The sequence below is a fragment of the Meriones unguiculatus genome, chromosome 4, assembly GCF_030254825.1.
Source record: "Meriones unguiculatus strain TT.TT164.6M chromosome 4, Bangor_MerUng_6.1, whole genome shotgun sequence".
In the NCBI taxonomy this organism is placed as follows: Eukaryota; Metazoa; Chordata; class Mammalia; order Rodentia; family Muridae; genus Meriones; species Meriones unguiculatus.
Genome location: NC_083352.1, coordinates 113,598,923 through 113,618,425, shown reverse-complemented (window position 1 = coordinate 113,618,425; position 19,503 = coordinate 113,598,923). Strand labels below are relative to the sequence as shown.

Here is a 19,503-nt window from a genome sequence, read left to right as displayed (position 1 = left end):
ACTCAGCATCGGGACTCTGTGCTTGGCTGTTTCGCTAACGGAGAAGCTATCAAGCCTCACTCCTAGAAAATCCCAGGCCCAGGCCGTACACACATTTACAAGTGAACCTTATACTGGAAGTAAATGGTTCCTCAATTCCTCCCAAGCTCTTCTTGAACTAGAAAGACCAGCAAAGCGACCGACATAGCTCAGCTGGGGAAAGTACTTGTGGCTAAGCCCTATATCCTGAGTTCAAATCCCCAGAGCCCACAGAAAGGTGGCAGGGAAGAGAACACTCTTATCTTGAGAGGGAAAATGGGATCTGCACCCCGAGCCCAGCTCCTCCAGGCGGGAGCCCCCTTGAGGACGGGGCTCCCCCTGACCCGCTCACACCCAGGCCCAGCCTCAGAGCAGCCAGAGGCTCGCCCCACCCCGGGGCCTCACCGAGGTTGTGCTTCATCTCCGCGAGCTCCTGCTGGTGGAGCCACTGCAGCTTCTCAATCTCGATCCTCAGCCTTCGAATCTGCAGGGACGACACAGAGGAGCCTGAGGCCGCCACGGCAACTGATCCCCCATGGGCCCCAGAGCTCTGCCTGAGCCCACCAGCCCATAGCTCAGGACGGGTGGGGGAGGATGTCACAGTCATACACGGCTCGCACAGGGACGCAACATTAGCATTTTAATTCTTAAAACACACGAACGTACAGCTACTGAGATGGCTGGTGAGGGTACCTGACGCCAGGCCTGATGACCTGAGTTTGATGCTAGGGACAGACAGAAGCAGAGAATGACTCATTCCATCCCACTTATAACCCACTCCCAACACACACACACACACACACTCACACTCACACTCCTAGTGTTCCATGTGTCACTCTTGACATTCCAAATCCTACATCTCTGAAGACCAAAAGGATCTTGGGGGAGGGATACATTTCGACCACTCATTTGGAAGGAAAAAAAAATTAAGCCGAAACTCCCAGCAGCCTGGCTCTCCAGCAGGGCCATCTGCCCACCCATGGCAGTGAGGGTGCCTAGTGTCATTCTGGGTTGTCACAACCGTGTGTCACTGTGACTCAGGGTACAGACAACCAGTAGCTGCTCAGCACCCTCCAACCTACCCAGGCTGCTCCTGAGATAAGCACCACCTCTGTCACAAGCTGCAGCAGCTGGATGAACAGGTGTATGTCAAAGCAGGGGAGTTATGGCGGGGCTGGGGGCCAGGGGAAGGGGCGCAGCCACCAATCCAAGGTTTCAGCTGAGACACCGGGACAGAACGTCAACCATACCCAAAAGCTCAAACCGAACAAAAGGGGCTGAGGACAGCTACTGCATGCCTTCTAGCCCAGCTCCCAAGAGGCAGAGGCAAGTGCATGCCTTCTAGCCCAGCTGCCATCACGTGAGCTCGGGGAGTCCAGGGTCTGCCAAAGATGGGTAGTGACTTCCTAGCTTCCTGTTCCCATCCCTCCAAAAAAAAAAAAAAAAAAAACTTAAAATAAATAAATAAAAATAAAAAAACTTTCATGGGGGACAGAGAGATTTCTGTTTGCCGATTGACACTGTCGGTGTAATCACAGAGGCTCACGTTTATAAAAACACACAGGCACATACGTGCTTGCTGTCTTCACAGCTGAGTTCTTCAGGGTCTCTCCTAAGCCTTTCCAGTCACGCTGGCCTCTCTATTGTTGTCTTAAGAAAATCCTGCCTTTGTCAAAGGCAGGTTTTGGCTTAGGATTCATTCCTAGCCATCTCTGGTGGCCTCAGGAAACCCTGCTCCCAGTGTGTTGTCTGATAACCTGCCCACTGCCAGCACCACACTGTCCACACAGACACCAGCAGATGGTCACTCTCTGAGTGGCCTCGGAGGAAAGCACAGGAAGGAGAGTGTGTGTGTGTGTGTGTGTGTGTGTGTGTGTGTGTGTGTGTGTGTTTTATAAGTAAAAAGGTGTTTTGTGGGTAAACCACTGTGTCTTTACCCACAGACCCGTGGCGCCTCCGGTACACAATTCCTAGACAAGGGAATGGAGAGGACTCCAGCACTGATCACAAATGAACCGAAGGTGTCCAGTCCCGCTGTGACCTAACAGGATACAGGCAGGAGGCAGGGCCAGCCTGTCCCACGCTCATGGTCGGGACAGGCCGGGTGCGCGGAGCCCGCTTCCCACAGCCCTGGCTCCAGCCCTGAACTTCTGGGGGAGGCCCCAGTTGCTACTAACCTCTGCTATTGTGCTTCCGGTGGTGTTCTTGGAAAGGTCGTTGTAGATTTCCGTCATCGTCCCTTTTATGGCGTCCATCATCTGGAAAAGACAAAAACGGCTTCGGTGGATGACTTGAACGGAAAACCTCACACCGGCGAAGTCTGGGACACAGTGCCCCAACCAGAACCTGGGTGCTTTCAGCTGTCAAGAGGTCTGACAGAGCAGGGAGGGGCTGCTCCCGGCACTCGGGGGCTACTAAATGACCCATAGTGACCTAGCAGAGACAAGCCAGCCCCTCGATGAGCCGGGAAACCTGTAGAAAACAATGTGCAGGACAAACTCCACCCCAGGTGTGTCCTGTGGAGCCAACATAGCGGGTTTAAGGAACGGATTATTCTGTCCTTGTTGCTTTCAAGTTTTTCATTAAAAAAAAAAAAAAAAAAAAAAAAGCCAGTTGGCATTTCAGCACTCAGGAGGCAGAGAGAGGCAGGTGGGTCTCTAAGTTCAAGGCCAGCCTGATCTACAGAGGAAGTTCCAGGACAGCAAGGCTAGACAGAGAAACCCTGTCTCAAGAAAACAAAACAACAGAAATCATAGTTTCTTGGGCCTCCAGTCTCCACCTGGCTCTGACCCCTGACCTCACCCAGTTTTTAAGTTCAGCGGTGCGGCTGAAGTCCAGACATTTCACCTGTGCTAGGTAAGCATTCTACCATTTAAGCAGCATCCAAGCCTACCCAACTTTTTTCTTTTCCCCACCTGAAACAGGGTTTCTCTGTGTAGCCCTGGCTGGCCTGGAACTCACTCTGTAGATAATCCCAGCCTTGAAATCAGAGATCCGACTGCCTCTACCTCCCAGGTGCTAGGATCCTACCACCTCCCAGCTTAAAAAAAAAAAAAAGTTTTAAGTTTATTGTTAGGAATCATATGTGTGCAGGTGTACATGTGCCTTGGAGCATGATTGGAGGTCAGAGGAGACAACATCTGTGGGTGGGTCCTTCAACCATTACATGAGTCCCAGGGATCAAGCTCAGGTCCCCGGACTTGTCCTACCTTTACCCACTGAGCCACCTTGCTGATTCAAAAGTGCATTTTGATGAGAAGTAACTAATACACCACCCACTTCACCAGCTACTGTGCACAGTCTGTTCCATTTTATTTAGTGCACAGACATTCAATGGTTTTTACTGTGTTTGAAGTTACCCAGACAACAGCACATGGAATTCCAGAACATTTTCATCACACACACACACACACACACACACACAGCCTTTAGTCTTCACTGTCTTGGAGTTTCTACTGCAGAGACTAAACACCATGACCAAAACAACTTGGGGAGAAAAGGGTTTATTTGGCTTACACTTCCACACCACTGTTCATCATCTAAGTCGGGACAGGAACAGGGCAGGAACCTGCAGGCAGGAGCTGATGCAGAGGCCATGGAGGGGTGCTGCTTACTGACCTGCTCCTCAAGGCTTGTTCAGCCTGCTTTCTTATAGACCCAGGATAACCTGCCCAGGGATGGCTCCACCCACCCACGATGGGCTAGAACCTCCCCCAAAAATCACTCATTAAGAAAATGCCCTAGAGGCTTGCCAATCAATGTGAAAGGCATTTCAGTTGAGGTTCACTCTTCTTGAGTGACTTCAGCTGTGTCAAGTTGACTTCAAACCAGCCAGTACAATCCCTAACAGCCCCATTAACCCCCCTTCACCCGGGTCCCTGTGAACTATCCATGCACTTTGTGATTTTGTGTGCTCTGGACCTGGTGTAACAATGTCAATCATCCCACACCTGGGCCTTAGGGACTAGGGTCAGGGCTTCTTTGAATCGACAACATGTACCAAACAGCGCACCTTGCCTTTTCTGAGTCCATCATGTGGCTTCTCGGTTCCACGAAGCAGCCACGCTCAGACAGGTAGCAATTAATGCATTTGTAACGTCCCTTCTGCCTCCTACCTGATGGCTGGCCGCTCCCCAACCATGGCAGCAAGACTAGAGGAAAGGGGCTAAGCGCCATGGGTCCTCTCCTGTGCTTCCAGGTGGGATGCGGGACAAAACACACCTGCCTCCGGAGCATCCATTCCCAGCAACTACTCTTACCATCTCTCTGAAGATCCTTCTCCCCAGGAAAAACCAGGACAACAGCACCCACGCGTGGGGTGCACATCAACAGAGCGAGAAAACCAGGGTTGAAAGCTGGCTGGCCCAGCGCAACCCGGCATAAGGAAAGCCTTCTGCGGGGCTGGAGAGATGGCTCAGAGGTTAAGAGCACTGGCTGCTCTTCCAGAGGGCCTGGTTCCGTTCTGAACATCTGCACAGTGGCACAGAACCATTGTCCACTCAAATTATAAGAGGCCTAACTCCTTTTGGCTCCTGAAAGTGGTATGCTCACAAAAGTGGTATGCTGAACCCTGACCCTAACCCTGTCCAATGCTAACCCTGAAACTCTGGCTAACCCTAACTCTGACCCAGACTCTAACATTGACCCTGTACGCAGGCAATATACCCATATATATAAAAAAATAAATTAGAGAAAAAATTACTCCCCACTCTTCTCACCTGTGCCATCTACGGCTTGAACTGTTTACTCACTGATTACTAATCACTCATTTCCTCACTAGTAAAAACCAAATTGTTCTTGCTCAAACAGTAACTTCCTAAATAGGAAAATACTTCTCATTAGCTATTAAAACTACTGGCAACAATGAGCCTGACAAGCAGGCAGCTGGCTAATGGGCACTCAGCTGGCAGTGATGGACTCAGCACCTACCACCCAGGCATCATTGCCATGCCTGTGGGTGGGCCAACTGCAAAACAGCAGAGGATCCAGAGCCGTGGAGGGTCACTATCACATCTCTGTGGACACATGCAGGACACTGCAGACATCTCCACAACACCAAGGAGAGCTGTAAGTTTTATTCTTTCAACCACGGTCATACAAGCATTTGGTCGATTAAGAGAGAAACGGAAAAGTGTGCCAAGTTCAAACACTTAGTTAGCTGCTCTGGGCAAGAGATCACATCCAAAGACCTTCTAAATCTCTGTGATCTGGCTGGAATACAGGCACACCTTTAATCCCAGGAGGCAGAGACAAGCAGATCTCTGAGTTCAAGGCCAGCCTGGTACAGAGCAAGTGTCAGTAAAGAAAAGCTTAGGTCCAGGCACGGTGCTTGACTTTAATTCCAGCCCTTAGGAGACAAAGGCAGGCGGATCTCTGAGTTCTAGTAAGTTTGATTGAGTCAGTGAGTTGGGAGGCAGTGCAGTTCATGGAATTCGGAGGCAGTTTTTACAGAGTTTTATAGAGAGAGGCTGAAGAGAAAACAAGCTAGATACAGGTGAAGACCTGAGAAGAAGCCAAAAGATTAGAACAGATTGCTAGTTAGTTTGAGGCCAAACAGGGCAATTCAGAGGCTGAGAGGGAAGCCAGATAGAATCAGTCATTTTAGGAGTTTGAGCCAGAACAGCTGAGCTGAACCGGTCAGGCAGAGCTCAGAAAAACCTTATTCAGCAGTAAGCCTCACAGGCTGAAAACATTCTAGGCCTAGGTTAGCAGGAGAGAATAAGCTTTCGAGACAGTGCCATCAGTCAAATAAAAGCTATATCTAGTGGGCCATCCTGCCAGCCGGGCGGCCAGCAGGGACTGAGTCCTGGAGAGCGGATGACTTATGGAGGAGGCCCAGTCCTTCTGGGTTCCTGGCATTTCGCCTTGCTGGTGTCAAAAGGAAGCCTCTCAGGTCAGGACGACCCTCAGCCAGCTATTCACAGGATAGTGATCCCACTCTAGTCCGTTCACATCTGTCCTGAAGGAGCAGCTGGACATCTGGTGATGCAGTGGGGATCTCAAACCCAGTCCTCATGCAGTTAAGACTCGCCTGTTGTCCAGGGTGGGGAAGTGTCCCCTCTTCAGGCAGGAGAGGAGCAAGCATTTGCAGGGTTTCTGAAAGTTACAGGGGGCGCAGGGCCCCCAGGTTGTATAAACAGCAACAGAAACTGGGGAGCACTCTTCTACAGTTCCCCCGCCTGCAAGTGGGGCATCAGAGCTCCAGGGAGGCAACTCTCTTGTTCCTACCATTGGTTTTCTTTGTTTCTTTCTTTTTAGTTTTGGTTTTTGATGCTGCTGCTAGCTGCCTACCTGCCTGAATCACTCCCGCTCCTAAATCTAACCCTTAAATACTCACAGGTCCACCAAGCGAGGGCTTTCTCTGGTCTGTTGTTGGTGCCTTTTTGTGGAATAAATAGACATTTGTTCATAGCTCCAAGAGAAATCAAGCGGGCACCAGTCTATACTTTTCTATTAAGAACTAACCTGCTGGGCGGTGTGGGGCATGCCTTTAATCCCAGCGCTGAGGAGGAGGAGGCAGGTGGGTCTCCGTGAGTTCAAGGCCAGCCTGGTCTACAGAGCAAGTTCCAGGACAGCACAGAGGCACATACCAAGACACTGAAATCCAAGACACTTAGGAATCCTTCAAGACCAGCCTAGACTACAGAGGAAGACCCTATCTCAAAATAAAACAGGATAGTGCTGGGAACAGAGTGATATAGCATCTTCCAAACCCTAAGATTAGCCATTGGTAGCATATGAAAATAATAATAATAATAATAATATAGACGGAACTAACCGAAGACACCCAAATGCAAGACTGACTGTGGAGACCCCCTGGAAAGCCAGCAACTTAGCCTTCTCACAAACTACCATGGTGCCAACGATCCCATCACAGCCCCGGTACCACCCACTCACTTTGCTGGTGTACTTGGCAATGTCTGCGGCCACATCCGCTGAGGCAGTGGCGATGGGCAGGTCGGCATTGATGGCAGACGCCAGAGTGCTTGCAGAGCCCGAACTGCTGACCAGGGCTGCCGGCTGTGTGCTGGTCACCAGCGTGATGGTGGACGTCGATGGGCTCTGGGTGACTTCCTTCTGCTGGACAGCTAAGAAAGCAAAGGATCTGGTCAGCCCACCTATGCGGGAAGGCACGGCCCAGCACGAAGCTGGGGCAAGGGAGGGAACTCTTCACACAGCCCTGGCCAGCTGTGAGTACCGGTGTCTGTCTCCCCTTGACCAAGCTCCAGCCAGGCAACTCTGAGCTCTCTTCTTGACTAGGTCCCAACCTTGACTGCAAAGACCTGAGCAAATACAAACATCTCTAAGAGTTCAAGGCTATGCATGGTTGAGGTGACTTAACCTGGCCTTGAAGAAAGAACCAGGCCACCAAAAGAACTTACAGCTGGACGCAGCCAACACCTAACGATGTTCGGCCACTGTCTCTCCATGTCTGTGAGAGGGTAAGAGACTGACCAGTCATTGGCAAACCCAGACAATGTTCCACACAGGCTCTCATTACAATGTTTAATTTTCCTGTCTCAGGGCTGCCCCCTTCTCCCTCCTCCCTGCACCAGTCACACTGGACTCCTTTCTCAGGCAGGGCTGTACCAGTGTTCCATCAATTAAAATCACTTCCTACCGCTTCCACTGGAGGGAATAATAGTCCATCACTCATTAAAATCTCAGTCCTTGACATTTTTGGGTTTCGCAGTGTTGGGAACTGAACCCAGGTCTTTGTTCTTGCTGGGCATGCGCTCTAAGACCGAACATAACCATGGCCCAACAACTTGAAAAGTCCAACAGCACAGTACTCATTAAAACAAACATCGATCATTTTAATCGGTGGCAAAACGGGATTACACTCATTAAAGTCAGCCCGTGCCAGTGGCTAGGAGTGTGGCATGCAAAGGATGATTAAAACCAATGTTTAGGCATTTTAATGAACAGGTGGTATAGGAACTCTTTGCTGATCAAAGTCTGACCCAACCAGCCACAAAGCGTGCGATGGCGTGCTGCCGCTCGAAATCTGTCCCAGACCCTGTGGGTGCAGCAGTGTATCACTGATTAAAACCGGCCCTGACTAGTTGAAATAAGCTTTGCAACCTGACTACCTGGACTCTGAGGACCCCACTGCCACCAGCTCTAGGCGCTGAACCTGCAGGGACAGCCATGTTGCCCTCATCCCAGCTCCACGCCACTAGCTTCTATGCCCAGCATCAACCCAGCTCACTCTTGCCCTGCCTGGTTCCCCAGGCCTTCTCCACCCACCAGGCCTCACAGCCAGCTATGTGACGGTCCCTCACCAGGGTGAGCCTGGATGGAGAGAGCACAGGGAAAGGAAGGGCTGGGTATAGAGGAAGCTCCTTTGCCCCAAGGAACCAGGCCCAGAATCTGGCTCCTGTTACTGCCCAGATCCGCACTTGGGCAGAGCTCTCAACTGCAGGACAAGGACAGGCCTCCAGTGCTGAGCTGATCAGGCAGCTTACATATCCCATGGTTCTTAGAGGTTGGCTCATCTTCGGCATGGAACTGAGCAAGCATTGGCTGGTTACTAAGGGAACCTTTAGCTCAACCAAGTCCTCACAATCTAGACTTTTTCCCCAAAAGATGCCTAGAAGAACACTCACACTCACGAGACATATTACACAAAGATAAATTCATTGCAGCATAGCTTACTGTGGAGAAAAAAAACAACAACAACAAAAACAAAAAACTGAAAGCATTCTAAATGCCCACCAGCAGGGGAATGCTTTAACTAATTAGGGAATACTACGCAGCAGTCCAAAAGAATAAAACACAGACAGACCTCTAAAACATGCTGATGGATGGGAAGGAAGAAAAAAAAATTCGAGAATGGTACCATTTTTGCTTTAAAAAAAAAAAAAAAAGAAAAGAAAAGAAAAAAGGTCCTATTTTTATGGTATAATATATGGTATAAAAACCAATGTATACACATGCACTGGGAAAGGCTTTACAACTACTCATGATTGTCACAGAAGGGTGGACAATGACAGGGACAGTGAATGGGCCCACACTTAGCATTCCACATACATAGTCTATCTCCTTCGCAAGGAGGAAACATGTATCATTTACAAAACAAAACAATAATATCTTCAACAAAAATAAAAAAAAAATAAAATCAAGTGACTAGTAAAAGAGCGAGCCAGCTTTTGAAAATGGCGCCCTATAGGATGATGGGTAAGGCCTGCAATGACCGTGACACACACAGGAATCCCAGGGTGAAAAATTAAACGGGATGGCTTTCTCCTGTTAATGTGGCAAAAAGGGGAGTGGTCGCCACAGGGAACAGAAGGGGGCTCGGTACCTTTCACAGCCTGTCTGGTCTGATATCTTGTCCCCTGGGAAGAATGAGGTTGCTGCTGCTGCTGCTGCTGCGGCTGCTGCTGCTGCTGCTGTTGCTGCTGCTGGCGCTGTATCTTCTGCATGTGCCACTTTTGGGAGGACGTTTGAAACTTACTTGGTGCGTTCCACACGACCCGCTGCACGGCCGGGACAGTCTCCTTCGGCAAGAGCGGCCTCTGCTTCTTCACCGGGCTCCCTGTGACAGTGGTGGCTGGAGCTGTGACCGTGACGGTAGACATGGTGCTGGTAGTGGCGGCCGCGGTGACCCCAGCTGCGGGTGCCTGGGTGGCCGAGCGGGTGAGCACCGGCGTCTCTGGGGGAGACTGGTTGCCTGCTGAGGTGGACGGTGGCGGTTTACCTAGAGCTACGGCCAGGCAGCATGGAAACAAGCAGAAACTGGATTGGACTCCTGAGCAGGGACTTATCAAACCCCACCAGCCAGCTCTGGGTCAAACCTAGCAGAGGCAGATGCTGAAGCAATTCAAAGTTTCCCTAGAGCCCCAAGGACAAGCATGGCCGGTGCAGCAGCCCAGAGTGAGCTCACGCTTACATCCCACACCAGAACACGACAAGCCCTCTGGGGGGGGGGGAGAGAAGAGAGGGCAAGAGCCTCCTGCTGACCCGCCTTAACTAGTGGCTCAAGCTACTGGGGACAGCCCAACAGCAGCCCTTCCAAAGAGGGGGGAAGCCCTTGGGCTAGAAAACCAACAGGGCGGGGACCCCAAGACTAGATGGCACCGATCGTCAATGATGTACATCATAACACCAAACTTTCACCCAGGACAAAGTCACTGGGAGGGGCTGCCTAGACATTTCACAAAGGAATTCAGCCCCAGGCCTGAGGACCTTCCCCAACACATTTGGCTGGGACTTCCTACCCTTCAGACAGCCCAGTTTGGGCTTGCATTCTAGACGTTTCTGCCACAACCCTTGGTGGACAGCACAGAATACCAGATTTCCTATCATGTACTGGTCAAGAACTCTGAGCCCCTCCACACACCACTTACATTGTTTTTTGTTTTTTTCAAGTCAGGGTTTCCCTGTGTAGCCCTGGCACTTGCTCTGTAGTCCAAGCTGGCCTCAAACTCAGAGATCTACCTGCCTCTGCCACTGTGCTGGGATTAAGGTTGTGAACCCACTAATGATTGGCAAGTTTTAAATGGATTTGTTTTTTAGAGTTGTCTTAAAAGCATTATGTCAGAGTCTGGGGATGTAGCTCAGAACGAGAGGCACTAACCATTCGTGCTTACCCAGGCTTAACAACACTAAACTGGGGATGGGGCTGGGACCTGGCAACGGGATGGGGAAACCAGCACGGTAAGAAGTTAGTGGAGAAGCTGCTGGAAAACGGGTGAGAGACAGGGCACATGGTGGTGGCTGCAGAGGTGCCAGCGTGCACTCCACCCTACCCAGGGTGCTCAGAACACACATACCAAACAGGGGCACAAGGGGGCTTTGCCATCATAGACCACACTCCCTGGAATTCCATGAGGAGGAAACTTGTCCTTTTACATTCAGATCACCCAGAAGAATATGGTTATTCTAGATAGCATCTTGAGCAAGCTTTGGGTTACAGGAAGCCAAGGGGAAGAGAAGAGCCGCTGTCTCCTCTTGAAGCACTGGTTTCCCGTCTGGTGAGCACCCTGCTCCTCTGGGGACCAGAGTTCAGTCAAGCGGCATGGAGACAGGGCTGGCTGGCCCTCTTGGCTGGTGTGACAGACAGCAGACACAGCCCCTGTCTGCCCTGGGTAGAAGCAACTCCAAACTTGGCCATTCCAGCACAGCAGCTGGACGGGTGTGGCGCCTAGCAAGGGTTCTAACCTGAAGTGGCAGCTGTGGTGGCTTGTGTCGCTGATGGTGACATGAGTCGTTATCACTGCTGGGTAGCTAGCCTGGTTCACTTTTGGGGCCTCAAAAAGGTCAGTTCCTCTCTCCTGACTGGCTTTCTGAGGTGTGCCTACTTGGAGGTGATCTTTTTCCTTCAATGGGACAAATTCCAGAAATCTCTTTAAGGATTTCTTCAATGGGCGTTTAGGGTGGGTTGGTTACAAAGCTCTGGGAAATTCAACTGTCCTACTGAATATAACCAATCACTCTAAAGAACTGCAGATCGTCCACTAGCCCCATTAAATTAATGAGCCAGAGGTCAGAGCTTGCAAGTTTAAGAACAGCCCTTCGAGGGTGAAACGCCCACAGTGCTGGGAGTCAGGGTGTAAAAGCTGTATCTACATCAGTACTCTGAGCTGAAAGATGGCTGCACTCCACAATGCCCTTCACTTAGGATTGACCAGAGGAAACATGGCGGTAGAGATGCTAAGGGCGCCAACCCAAAGGGAGGATCCACCCACCAACCCGGGGGCTCTGGTCTTACTGAGGTTAAGTTTTGCCTCCAGCCTCAGAAACCTGTTCTGGCTGTGTTTTGTTCTAGAATCTTTTACCACGCGTACTCAGGCTTTTGCTGGATCTTCAGACACCAAGACCAGGAATAGCTCTGTAGAATGGTTTTGACTTTTTAATAAAACTATGAGATCTGTTAAGGAATCACATTTCCCTTTTTGCTTTCACTGCCAGGAAGCTCACAACCCAAATGGAAACCCTTGCTCATGCCCTGCCCCCCAACTGGGGCAGCACGTTTTGTTTGGTCTGTGAGACAGGGTGTGATGTAGCCTAGGCTGGCACAGAAGTCTTTATTCTCCCACTTCTGCCGAGGGCTGGGATTGGACGTTTGAGAGACCATGTCTACTTTAGTGCGATTTTGTATATAAAACCTTTCCCCTAAGCCAGGGCAGAAGGCATGTTTCAGGGCTGGCAAAATGACTGGAGGGTAAAGAAACATGTCACCAAGCATCCTGACCTGTGTTTGATCCTGAAAGAATAGCAGTTTCTAATGTCACAAGGTTATGCCTACTGAGCATGCTCTCTGCAGGCATGTGCTCTACCTCCACTCCATACCTGAGACCGAGTTCTGAGGCCTTCAACAGGCCTAAGAGACAGCTCGAGAGTGCTGTTTCTCCACCTTTCCCCCACACCACATCCCCCTTTTTCTGCCACAGAAACCCGTCTTTACTAAGAACTGAGATAGCAGACTGCCCAGGTGGGCACAGGAGAAAAGGTTCTTGAGGCACAGCCAGGACCTGCTTTTAGCTACCGGGCTACAGGAATTTGGGGGTTGGGGACACAGATTCACACCTCACTCCTGCATTACAATGAGAAAGTAGCCCCTTTCAGAAACAAGGCTCAGTCAAAACCCAAACCTGGCTGTCCCTCACCAAATACTTTGATCTTGAGTGCTGTTGGATGTTACCGGAATCTCCTGACCACCCACCTGCCCGGCCAAAAATTTGTTGTGACTGTCAGCGGAAGGCCACTCCTCACTCATCCCCTTCCGGGGAGGTCTCCAGCATGCCCACTGCAGCGGGTGCTGGCTTCACAGTAAGCAGCGAGCCTCAAGAGATTCAGGCAGTGGTCCTTAGCCTGGTAGGTTTGCCCACTAGGGGGAAGACGTGGTTGATGGGCAGATGCTCCTGCCATCTAGTGGCTAGAGGCCAGAGTTGCACCTAGACCACCTCCAGGGCAAGGGGCAAAGAATTACAGAGAATCCAGGTCTCAGGCACCCACTGCGCACAGAACAGACTGTCACAGGGATCTCCTCCATTTTTTCAATGCCCCAAGAAGCCTTGGGTCAGCCTGGTACCCCAACTAATGGTTTCCTCCCCCAGTAAGAAAATGACTGTATCTTTCTTCTAAGAGAGCCCTTGACCCCTGAGGCCCACCCAAACGTCTGAATGATAAAAGGCACTTTTTGCTGGGGGTTGAGGGAAGTACTCAGTTGGTGCTTGCCTAGTTATAAGGCCATGGATTCAGTCACCAGCACTTTTAAATCCGGACTGCTGGTGAGCCCCTGTAATCCTGTCACATGGGAGGTGGAGGCAGAGAGATCCAAAGCTCAAGGTCATCCTTACCTATATATAGTTCAAGGCCAAACGGAACTATAACATAAAACCTTAAGCAAGCAGGCCAAAGGCTAAAGTGGCCTTCACAGGAAGCAGGCGCACCTGCCTATGGGACCTATTTTCTAGTTAGCTGTGTTTCAGATCAGGCAGGACCACATTCAGATCATGGCCGACTACCAACCAGGCCTGGGTCACTCTCTGTCATGCTGGGCTTCGAAATCACACGAACTCAAGGAATAATAGCTCAGTGGTAGGGTGCCTGCCTCCCACACACAGGGCCTGGGTGTGATGCTCGCTCACCAAGGCCAACCACAACCCCTGGGGGCTGTGTCCATGTCCATGACTTACCATCCTGCTTAGGTGACTGCACCTTGGCCTCCTTCTTGTTTTTCCGACCCTCCCGCCCAGAAGGATCCTCTCCTAAGTCTATGACAAGTTCGCTCTCTGAGTCAGAGTCCAAGCCCAGATGCACTGTGGGAGAATCTGTCTCATCCTTTCCCTTCAGTTTGTCCTTCGTGAGATGAGGCGATGGCTTTGCTTTCTCGACAAAGTCCTTCTCAGGCTCGGGGCTGGCCTTGTCCTTGGCGGGTACAGGGTCTGCCTTCTCGCTGGGTGGTGAGTTACTCTTCACTTCCTCTTTGACCTCCACTGGGTTTGTGGGTTTGGGCTTTTTTTTGCCGGCCGCAGCGTCTTTGTCCACCCGACTCCCCTCTTTGTCCTCAGGGTCCTCCGGCTCATTCTTGGGCTTCTGTTCCTCATCGCTGACATACTCACTGTCGCTGCTTTCTGACTTTTCGGAGTCCTCTGAATCGCTGTGCTCGACGGCCGTGTAAACATCCTCTGAGATCTCATTTATGCCTAAGGTCAAAAAGGAAAGAGCCACAGCTCAGCCACACAAGAACGTTGGAGGACAACACACACACACACACACACACACACACACACACACACACGCACGCGCACACACCATCTTGGTAGGGACAGCAGGGAAGGGGGTTTGGCAGTGGTCGAGATCCAAAGAAAGCAGAGGATCTACAGACTGACAGGTTTATGAGAGCTAAGCCTAGTGTGGGGGCGGGAGGACTGTTGAAACAGAGGCCCAGAGAAAAACTGGGAACCCAAAGAGAAGCCTGGGCTCCTAACTCCACACCCCTCCTTCCAAGTATGAAGAGGCAGGCTTCCGCCTGTGTGGAGAACCCAAAAGCCAGCACAGGCACAGGGGGCACTGGTCCCCCCTACACTCACCTGCCCTCACACTTCCCAGCTGGGCAGTGCTGCCGGCTTACCCGTGTGCATGGGTCTTTTTGCCTTTATTATTTTTTTTTTTTTACAATTCTCCTCTTCCCAACTCACAAATGAAGAATTTCCACATAAGAAACAAAGAGGAGGCTTCTATTCAAAGAACAGAGGAGCCAGCCTCTTTTGAAGACGCTGGTCCACGGCCATCTCCGAGAATGGGACCCACAGCGCAGGCGGGCAGGGGGACGCACCTAGTTGTGCTTTGCAACTCTCTATGGTCTTGTCCAGGTTGAGCTGGAACCGGCTTCGAATCTGCCGCTTGGGAGAGATGAGAGGGACGGCGGCGGCGGACTGCTGCTGGACGGACTCGCTCAGCTCCTTCAGGTCCATCTCGGCTTTGCTTCGATCTGGAAGACAGCACCAGTCAGACCAGGCTCTCACGCGCAGGAGAAGCACCACCACCCCTCACAGCCCAGGTGGGCAGGGCTTTGCGCATGTTTTCATCATCAGGCCACAACTGCATCCAGCTGCCCTGGAGACTAGGAAGGTGCCAGGACACACGTGGCAGGCTTACCTTACCCCACAGAACTGACTTGACTATAGAAAATGTGCCAGTAGTAACATCTACGGGGCTCAGCTGCACTTAAAAAAAAAAAAAAAAAAAAAAAGGCTGCTGATAATCTAACCAACCTCAACCAACGGGAGGGAAACACGTGCCTGGCCCGAGTAGGGGGACAGCTTCCCTCTAGCAAGAGGCATGGCACCCAGAGGACCCGCTGAGCCTGAGTCCCTGAGGCATACAAACAAGAGGCTTTGTCCTAGTCCATCCTGGTTGAGGCTTGAACAACAAAGACAGGAATCAGGGGCTATGCCCTTTCTAGCTTGGGTGTCAACACCCAGGGCAGGCCGGGAGAGACAGTGGAGACCTCTCCTGTGGTACTGGCCTCAGCAGAAAAATCTTCTCAGGTGAGGACCAAAGTTCCTCAGCCCGACACTCAGATCTCGAGTTCCTTAGCTAGGCTGGCTGTTCGACCAGCCAGGCAAGATTTCTAAGAACCAGTGAGTTCACTGTTTGAATTGTTTCCCACCTCTCTCCTCAATGGCAAAAACTACAAAGAGGAGAAGATCCAGAACGGAGGGCAGATTTGTAGGTGAGACGAGACTAGACTAAATGTCCTTCAGTTGGCCTGCTCCCCTCAGCATCCCCTCCAAACTACGCAGCTGATCCCAGATGTGATCCCGGCCCCCCATCAGCGAGGGAAACAGCACTTCTAAGCCCGCTCCCTCTGGGTCTGAGCTCCTCCCTGCCACCACAGGCTCAGGGCCTCCACTGCTGTCCCCGGAAGTAGACAGGAAGAGCTGTTCCTCTTTGGTTTTGACCCGAGCCACATCCCTTCCCATAGCACAGCATTCTCTAACATCACACAGCACCCCAAAGCCCCTGCCGACCCACACAGGGAGAAAGCACCAAACAGCTCCCGAACTCACTCATCACCGAAATGATGGCCCTGCTGTGAAAAGATCCCACCCCCCAACACACACACACATAAACACACACGCCCCTCAAGATTCCTGAAGGAAGGAAGGGATGTTCAAAGCAAATAGAGACACTGCCCTTGTAACTCAAGACAGGTGTTCCCACTGTTCTGTGTGCACATATATTCTCACGAGCGTCTAGGATCAGCTGGAATAGTCTGTGCGGGATCCAGAAGGGAGCAAGGCCCACCTGCGAGGCTCTTCTTTTCTGGACCTAGCACCCACCCTTATGGCCTCCTCTACGTGTGTTTCTGTGGGCACACTCAGGCATGTTTCCCAGGGCTATCAGAGGTGGGGAGAGAACGTTTATTTAGGTCTTCCAGAGACCGAGATGGAAAACTACTTTCCTTCACCCACCTTTGTCCCCAAGCATCTGAAACATCACGTCAGCTGGCCTGGAGGGGGCTGGGCACTCCGGGTCACTGAAGTTGGGAACAGAGTAGCAGACCAGGAAACACAGTTTGCCCTAACTGCGGTGAGCGCACCTCACGGGAAGGGAGACAGACCTGGCCTGACGCTGGCTGCGCACACACGTAAGGGCACGTGTCTGTGAGTAAACGCTCATCAGCTTTACCAGTGGCTCAGGTGGATTCACGGCGGCTCACAGCCAGCCTGACACACGGCGCAAACGGGGCAGCCTAGACTACAGTGTGCGCCTATGTCTTACAGGCTGAACTCTGTAATACTGCAATCCAAAGTACCCATTTTACAAAATAGGGCTTCCCTGGCCAATGAACTATTATTACTATTTTATCCCATAAGAACAAATTGCCCAAGTGCATGAGAACTGGGATCAGGTCTAAGAACAGGCTTTTGGGGACTTAAGCCAAACATAATAACCTATCGTGGAGTGCTGGCTGAATTGTGACTCTCCTCTCCTCGGTGGGAGAAAGGAGCAGCAGCTCTTCCTCGTCACAGGGCGTCACCCTTGCCCCTCTATACCGGGACGGGCTCCAGCTCCCCTCCGGCTGCCAGCATTTTGAACGTTTCAGCTGACAAAGACAGCTCCAGCTATAATCGGAAAGCAGAAAGGAAAAATAGCCATACTGGAGAAAGGCACGCTCCTCCACTTCTGCAAGGGAGCACAAAGCGGAGCAGCAGCTTCACACGGCAACTTGGCAACGCTCTCCAAACGCTCTCAGGCCCATGAGGCCAACTGGCCCTCCCTTCCACCTATGGAGTTCACTCCCTCCATGAAGACACGTGGGCACAAGTGTCTTCACTGCAGCTGTTTCCAGTCCTGAAATGGTACAACGCCATGCACACAAGTAAGCATGAAGGCTCCAGATTCCCCAGTTGATGAGACTGGATAAACATGGCTGCTGAAACACAACAGGGGAAAATTCCTGGCATCGAAAGACAAACCCTTCTAGGAAAAGGAAACCAGAGGTATAGCCAGGGAGCCTTGGTGTGAGGGGAAAGCGACAGGATGGAATGTGAGGACAGGTGTTCCTGAGGTCATCCCTGAGGTCCTCTACATCAGCACTGATGACTAAGGTTAAGTCATAGTGTTGGGGCGTGCTGTCCTCTCTAGCCAGGGACACCCAGATCCTTGAGGAAAGCGGGTGACTGTCACCTAATGGAAAGGGAAGGAGAGGGAGGTGCAGAACAACATCAATGCTCTTCCCAAGGCTGTCGGCGTCATCACCAGAGGACAAGGACACACGGGCACTGTCAAGTGTGCCAACTTGATGGGCTGCCCCTTTCCCAAGGACAGAAGGACAAACAGGAGTCTGGAAGCAGAAGGGCCAAAGGCTCAAGGCCTGCCTCGAGCATATAGTGAGTTCCAGGTCAGTTTGAGGTACATGACAACCTGTCTCAAAAACAGGAGAGAAAAAGGTCCAGTCGTGAAAGGCATATGCTACCAAACCTAACAACTGACCCATTGCTGGCCCTGGGACCTGGAAGGAGAGAGCAACTCTGCCAGCTGTCCTTTGACCTCCACACGCCCACACACAAGAAATGTGTGTGTGTGTATGAGAGAGGAAGAAAGAGGGAGCCAGGGGCCTTTAATCCTAGCACTCAAGAGACAAAGACAGGCAGAGCTCTGAGTTTAAGGCCAACCAAGGCTACATAGTAAGACACTGCCTGAGAGAGAGAGGAGGAGGAGAAGGAGGAGGAGGAGGAGGAGGAAAGACACAGAGAGAAATTAAATATGGCACTCCAAATTTATAGCCAAACCCTACTGAAACCCAGGCAACCACAGGCTGCCTCACATTTCTCTAATTCGGCTTTTTTTCCATGTGCTGTTTTAAATAAGACCCTGCTTTCTTGGACATCTCTCACCATCAGTCACCAGCACCCTGGATTACGTCACGTGGCAGGCAACCCATGCAGAATCTCTGAGCATTCCCCTCTGCCCTCCGCCCATCAACCTTCCCACTCCCACACAGCATTCTCCGGCGTCCCCAGCAGAGCATTCTTCCGTGAGACTGAAATTCCATCCCAGGAACCCACCCATGTAGCCAATGCTCTCACCCCCGCTGACTGAGATGGGACAGGTACCCTAGAAGAAATGATGATGGAAGAGAGGACAGAAATCCTGGCTTCCCTAGGGCCACCCCTGAGCCACCCACTGGCTGCACCCATGCCTCAAGCCAAGCTTCAAAGACCCACAGTTCCCCCAAGGATTCCCCGGGCTCCCTGGCTCACGGGAGCTATTCTCGCCAGGCATGAGAACATGCCATGGCAGAGACGAAATGTCACCACGAGAACGCCTTGGCTTGGTGCCTCTGTTAAGAGTGCGAAGGTGGGAGGAGGCCCCGAAAAAGGAAACCACGTTTTCTACAACAGCGAATGTCCCCGAGACAGCAAGGGAGAAACCAGCCGGTGATTCCCAATGGAATCCTAACAGGGACCCTGACTGTCCAACTATAGCCAGGCTGCAGAGACACGTGTTGCAGACGGAAGAGGCGAGGGAGTGGCAGGGACCGAACCTGGTGGCCTCTAGTCCTGTCACCCTGGAAACCTCGAGCCACCTGCTCTCTATACCAACATCTGCAACAGCACTACAAGTGACATGGACCTACATGGTGTTGTGACCACGCACACACATGGTACTGCACACAGCCCCCCTCCCCCAAGAAACATCCTGTCCCCAGGTCTCCAGGATATCCCAAATTCCCGAAGTTTGCTTCCTCGGGCTCCTCCGTGTCCTCCTGGCCCCTGCTCTTCCTTTAACTGATTGCTACCTGCTCCAGTGGCTCAGGGCCCTTGCTCCTTCTGAACACTTCAAGCCCAGCTCTCAACTTCCTGATCTAATCACTGGGCCGGGTCTTGCCATATAGGCACTGGACACTTAGCTGCATATCCAGTCTTCAAACACAAGGTGGCAGCATCCAATTACTCAGGGAAATATGGAAACTACAGGCCCTTGTCAGTCAACCTTAAAGATCCCAGAAATTCTAGACTT

General features: G+C 51.6%; 1 protein-coding gene across 16 annotated transcripts in view; it reads right to left on the bottom strand.

Annotated features, from left to right (window-relative positions):
• The window catches only part of Zmynd8 (zinc finger MYND-type containing 8), a 95,189-nt gene that overhangs the window by 10,874 nt on the left and 64,812 nt on the right, over positions 1-19,503 (bottom strand). For 11 of the 16 annotated variants that reach the window (XR_009591577.1, XM_021638054.2, XM_021638019.2 and 8 more), the window contains 6 exons: positions 14,807-14,962; positions 13,665-14,174; positions 9,326-9,727; positions 6,916-7,106; positions 2,196-2,276; positions 424-502 (listed from right to left, as the gene is read on the bottom strand). Coding sequence is in view for 15 of the 16 variants with exons in the window: in XM_021638054.2 (XP_021493729.1) it covers positions 424-502; positions 2,196-2,276; positions 6,916-7,106; positions 9,326-9,727; positions 13,665-14,174; positions 14,807-14,962 (1,419 nt within the window). In the remaining variant the exon portion in view is untranslated. The remainder of the gene's footprint in view (positions 1-423; positions 503-2,195; positions 2,277-6,915; positions 7,107-9,325; positions 9,728-13,664; positions 14,175-14,806; positions 14,963-19,503) is intronic. The other 5 variants (XM_021638109.2, XM_021638072.2, XM_060382819.1 and 2 more) reach the window with 1 other exon arrangement.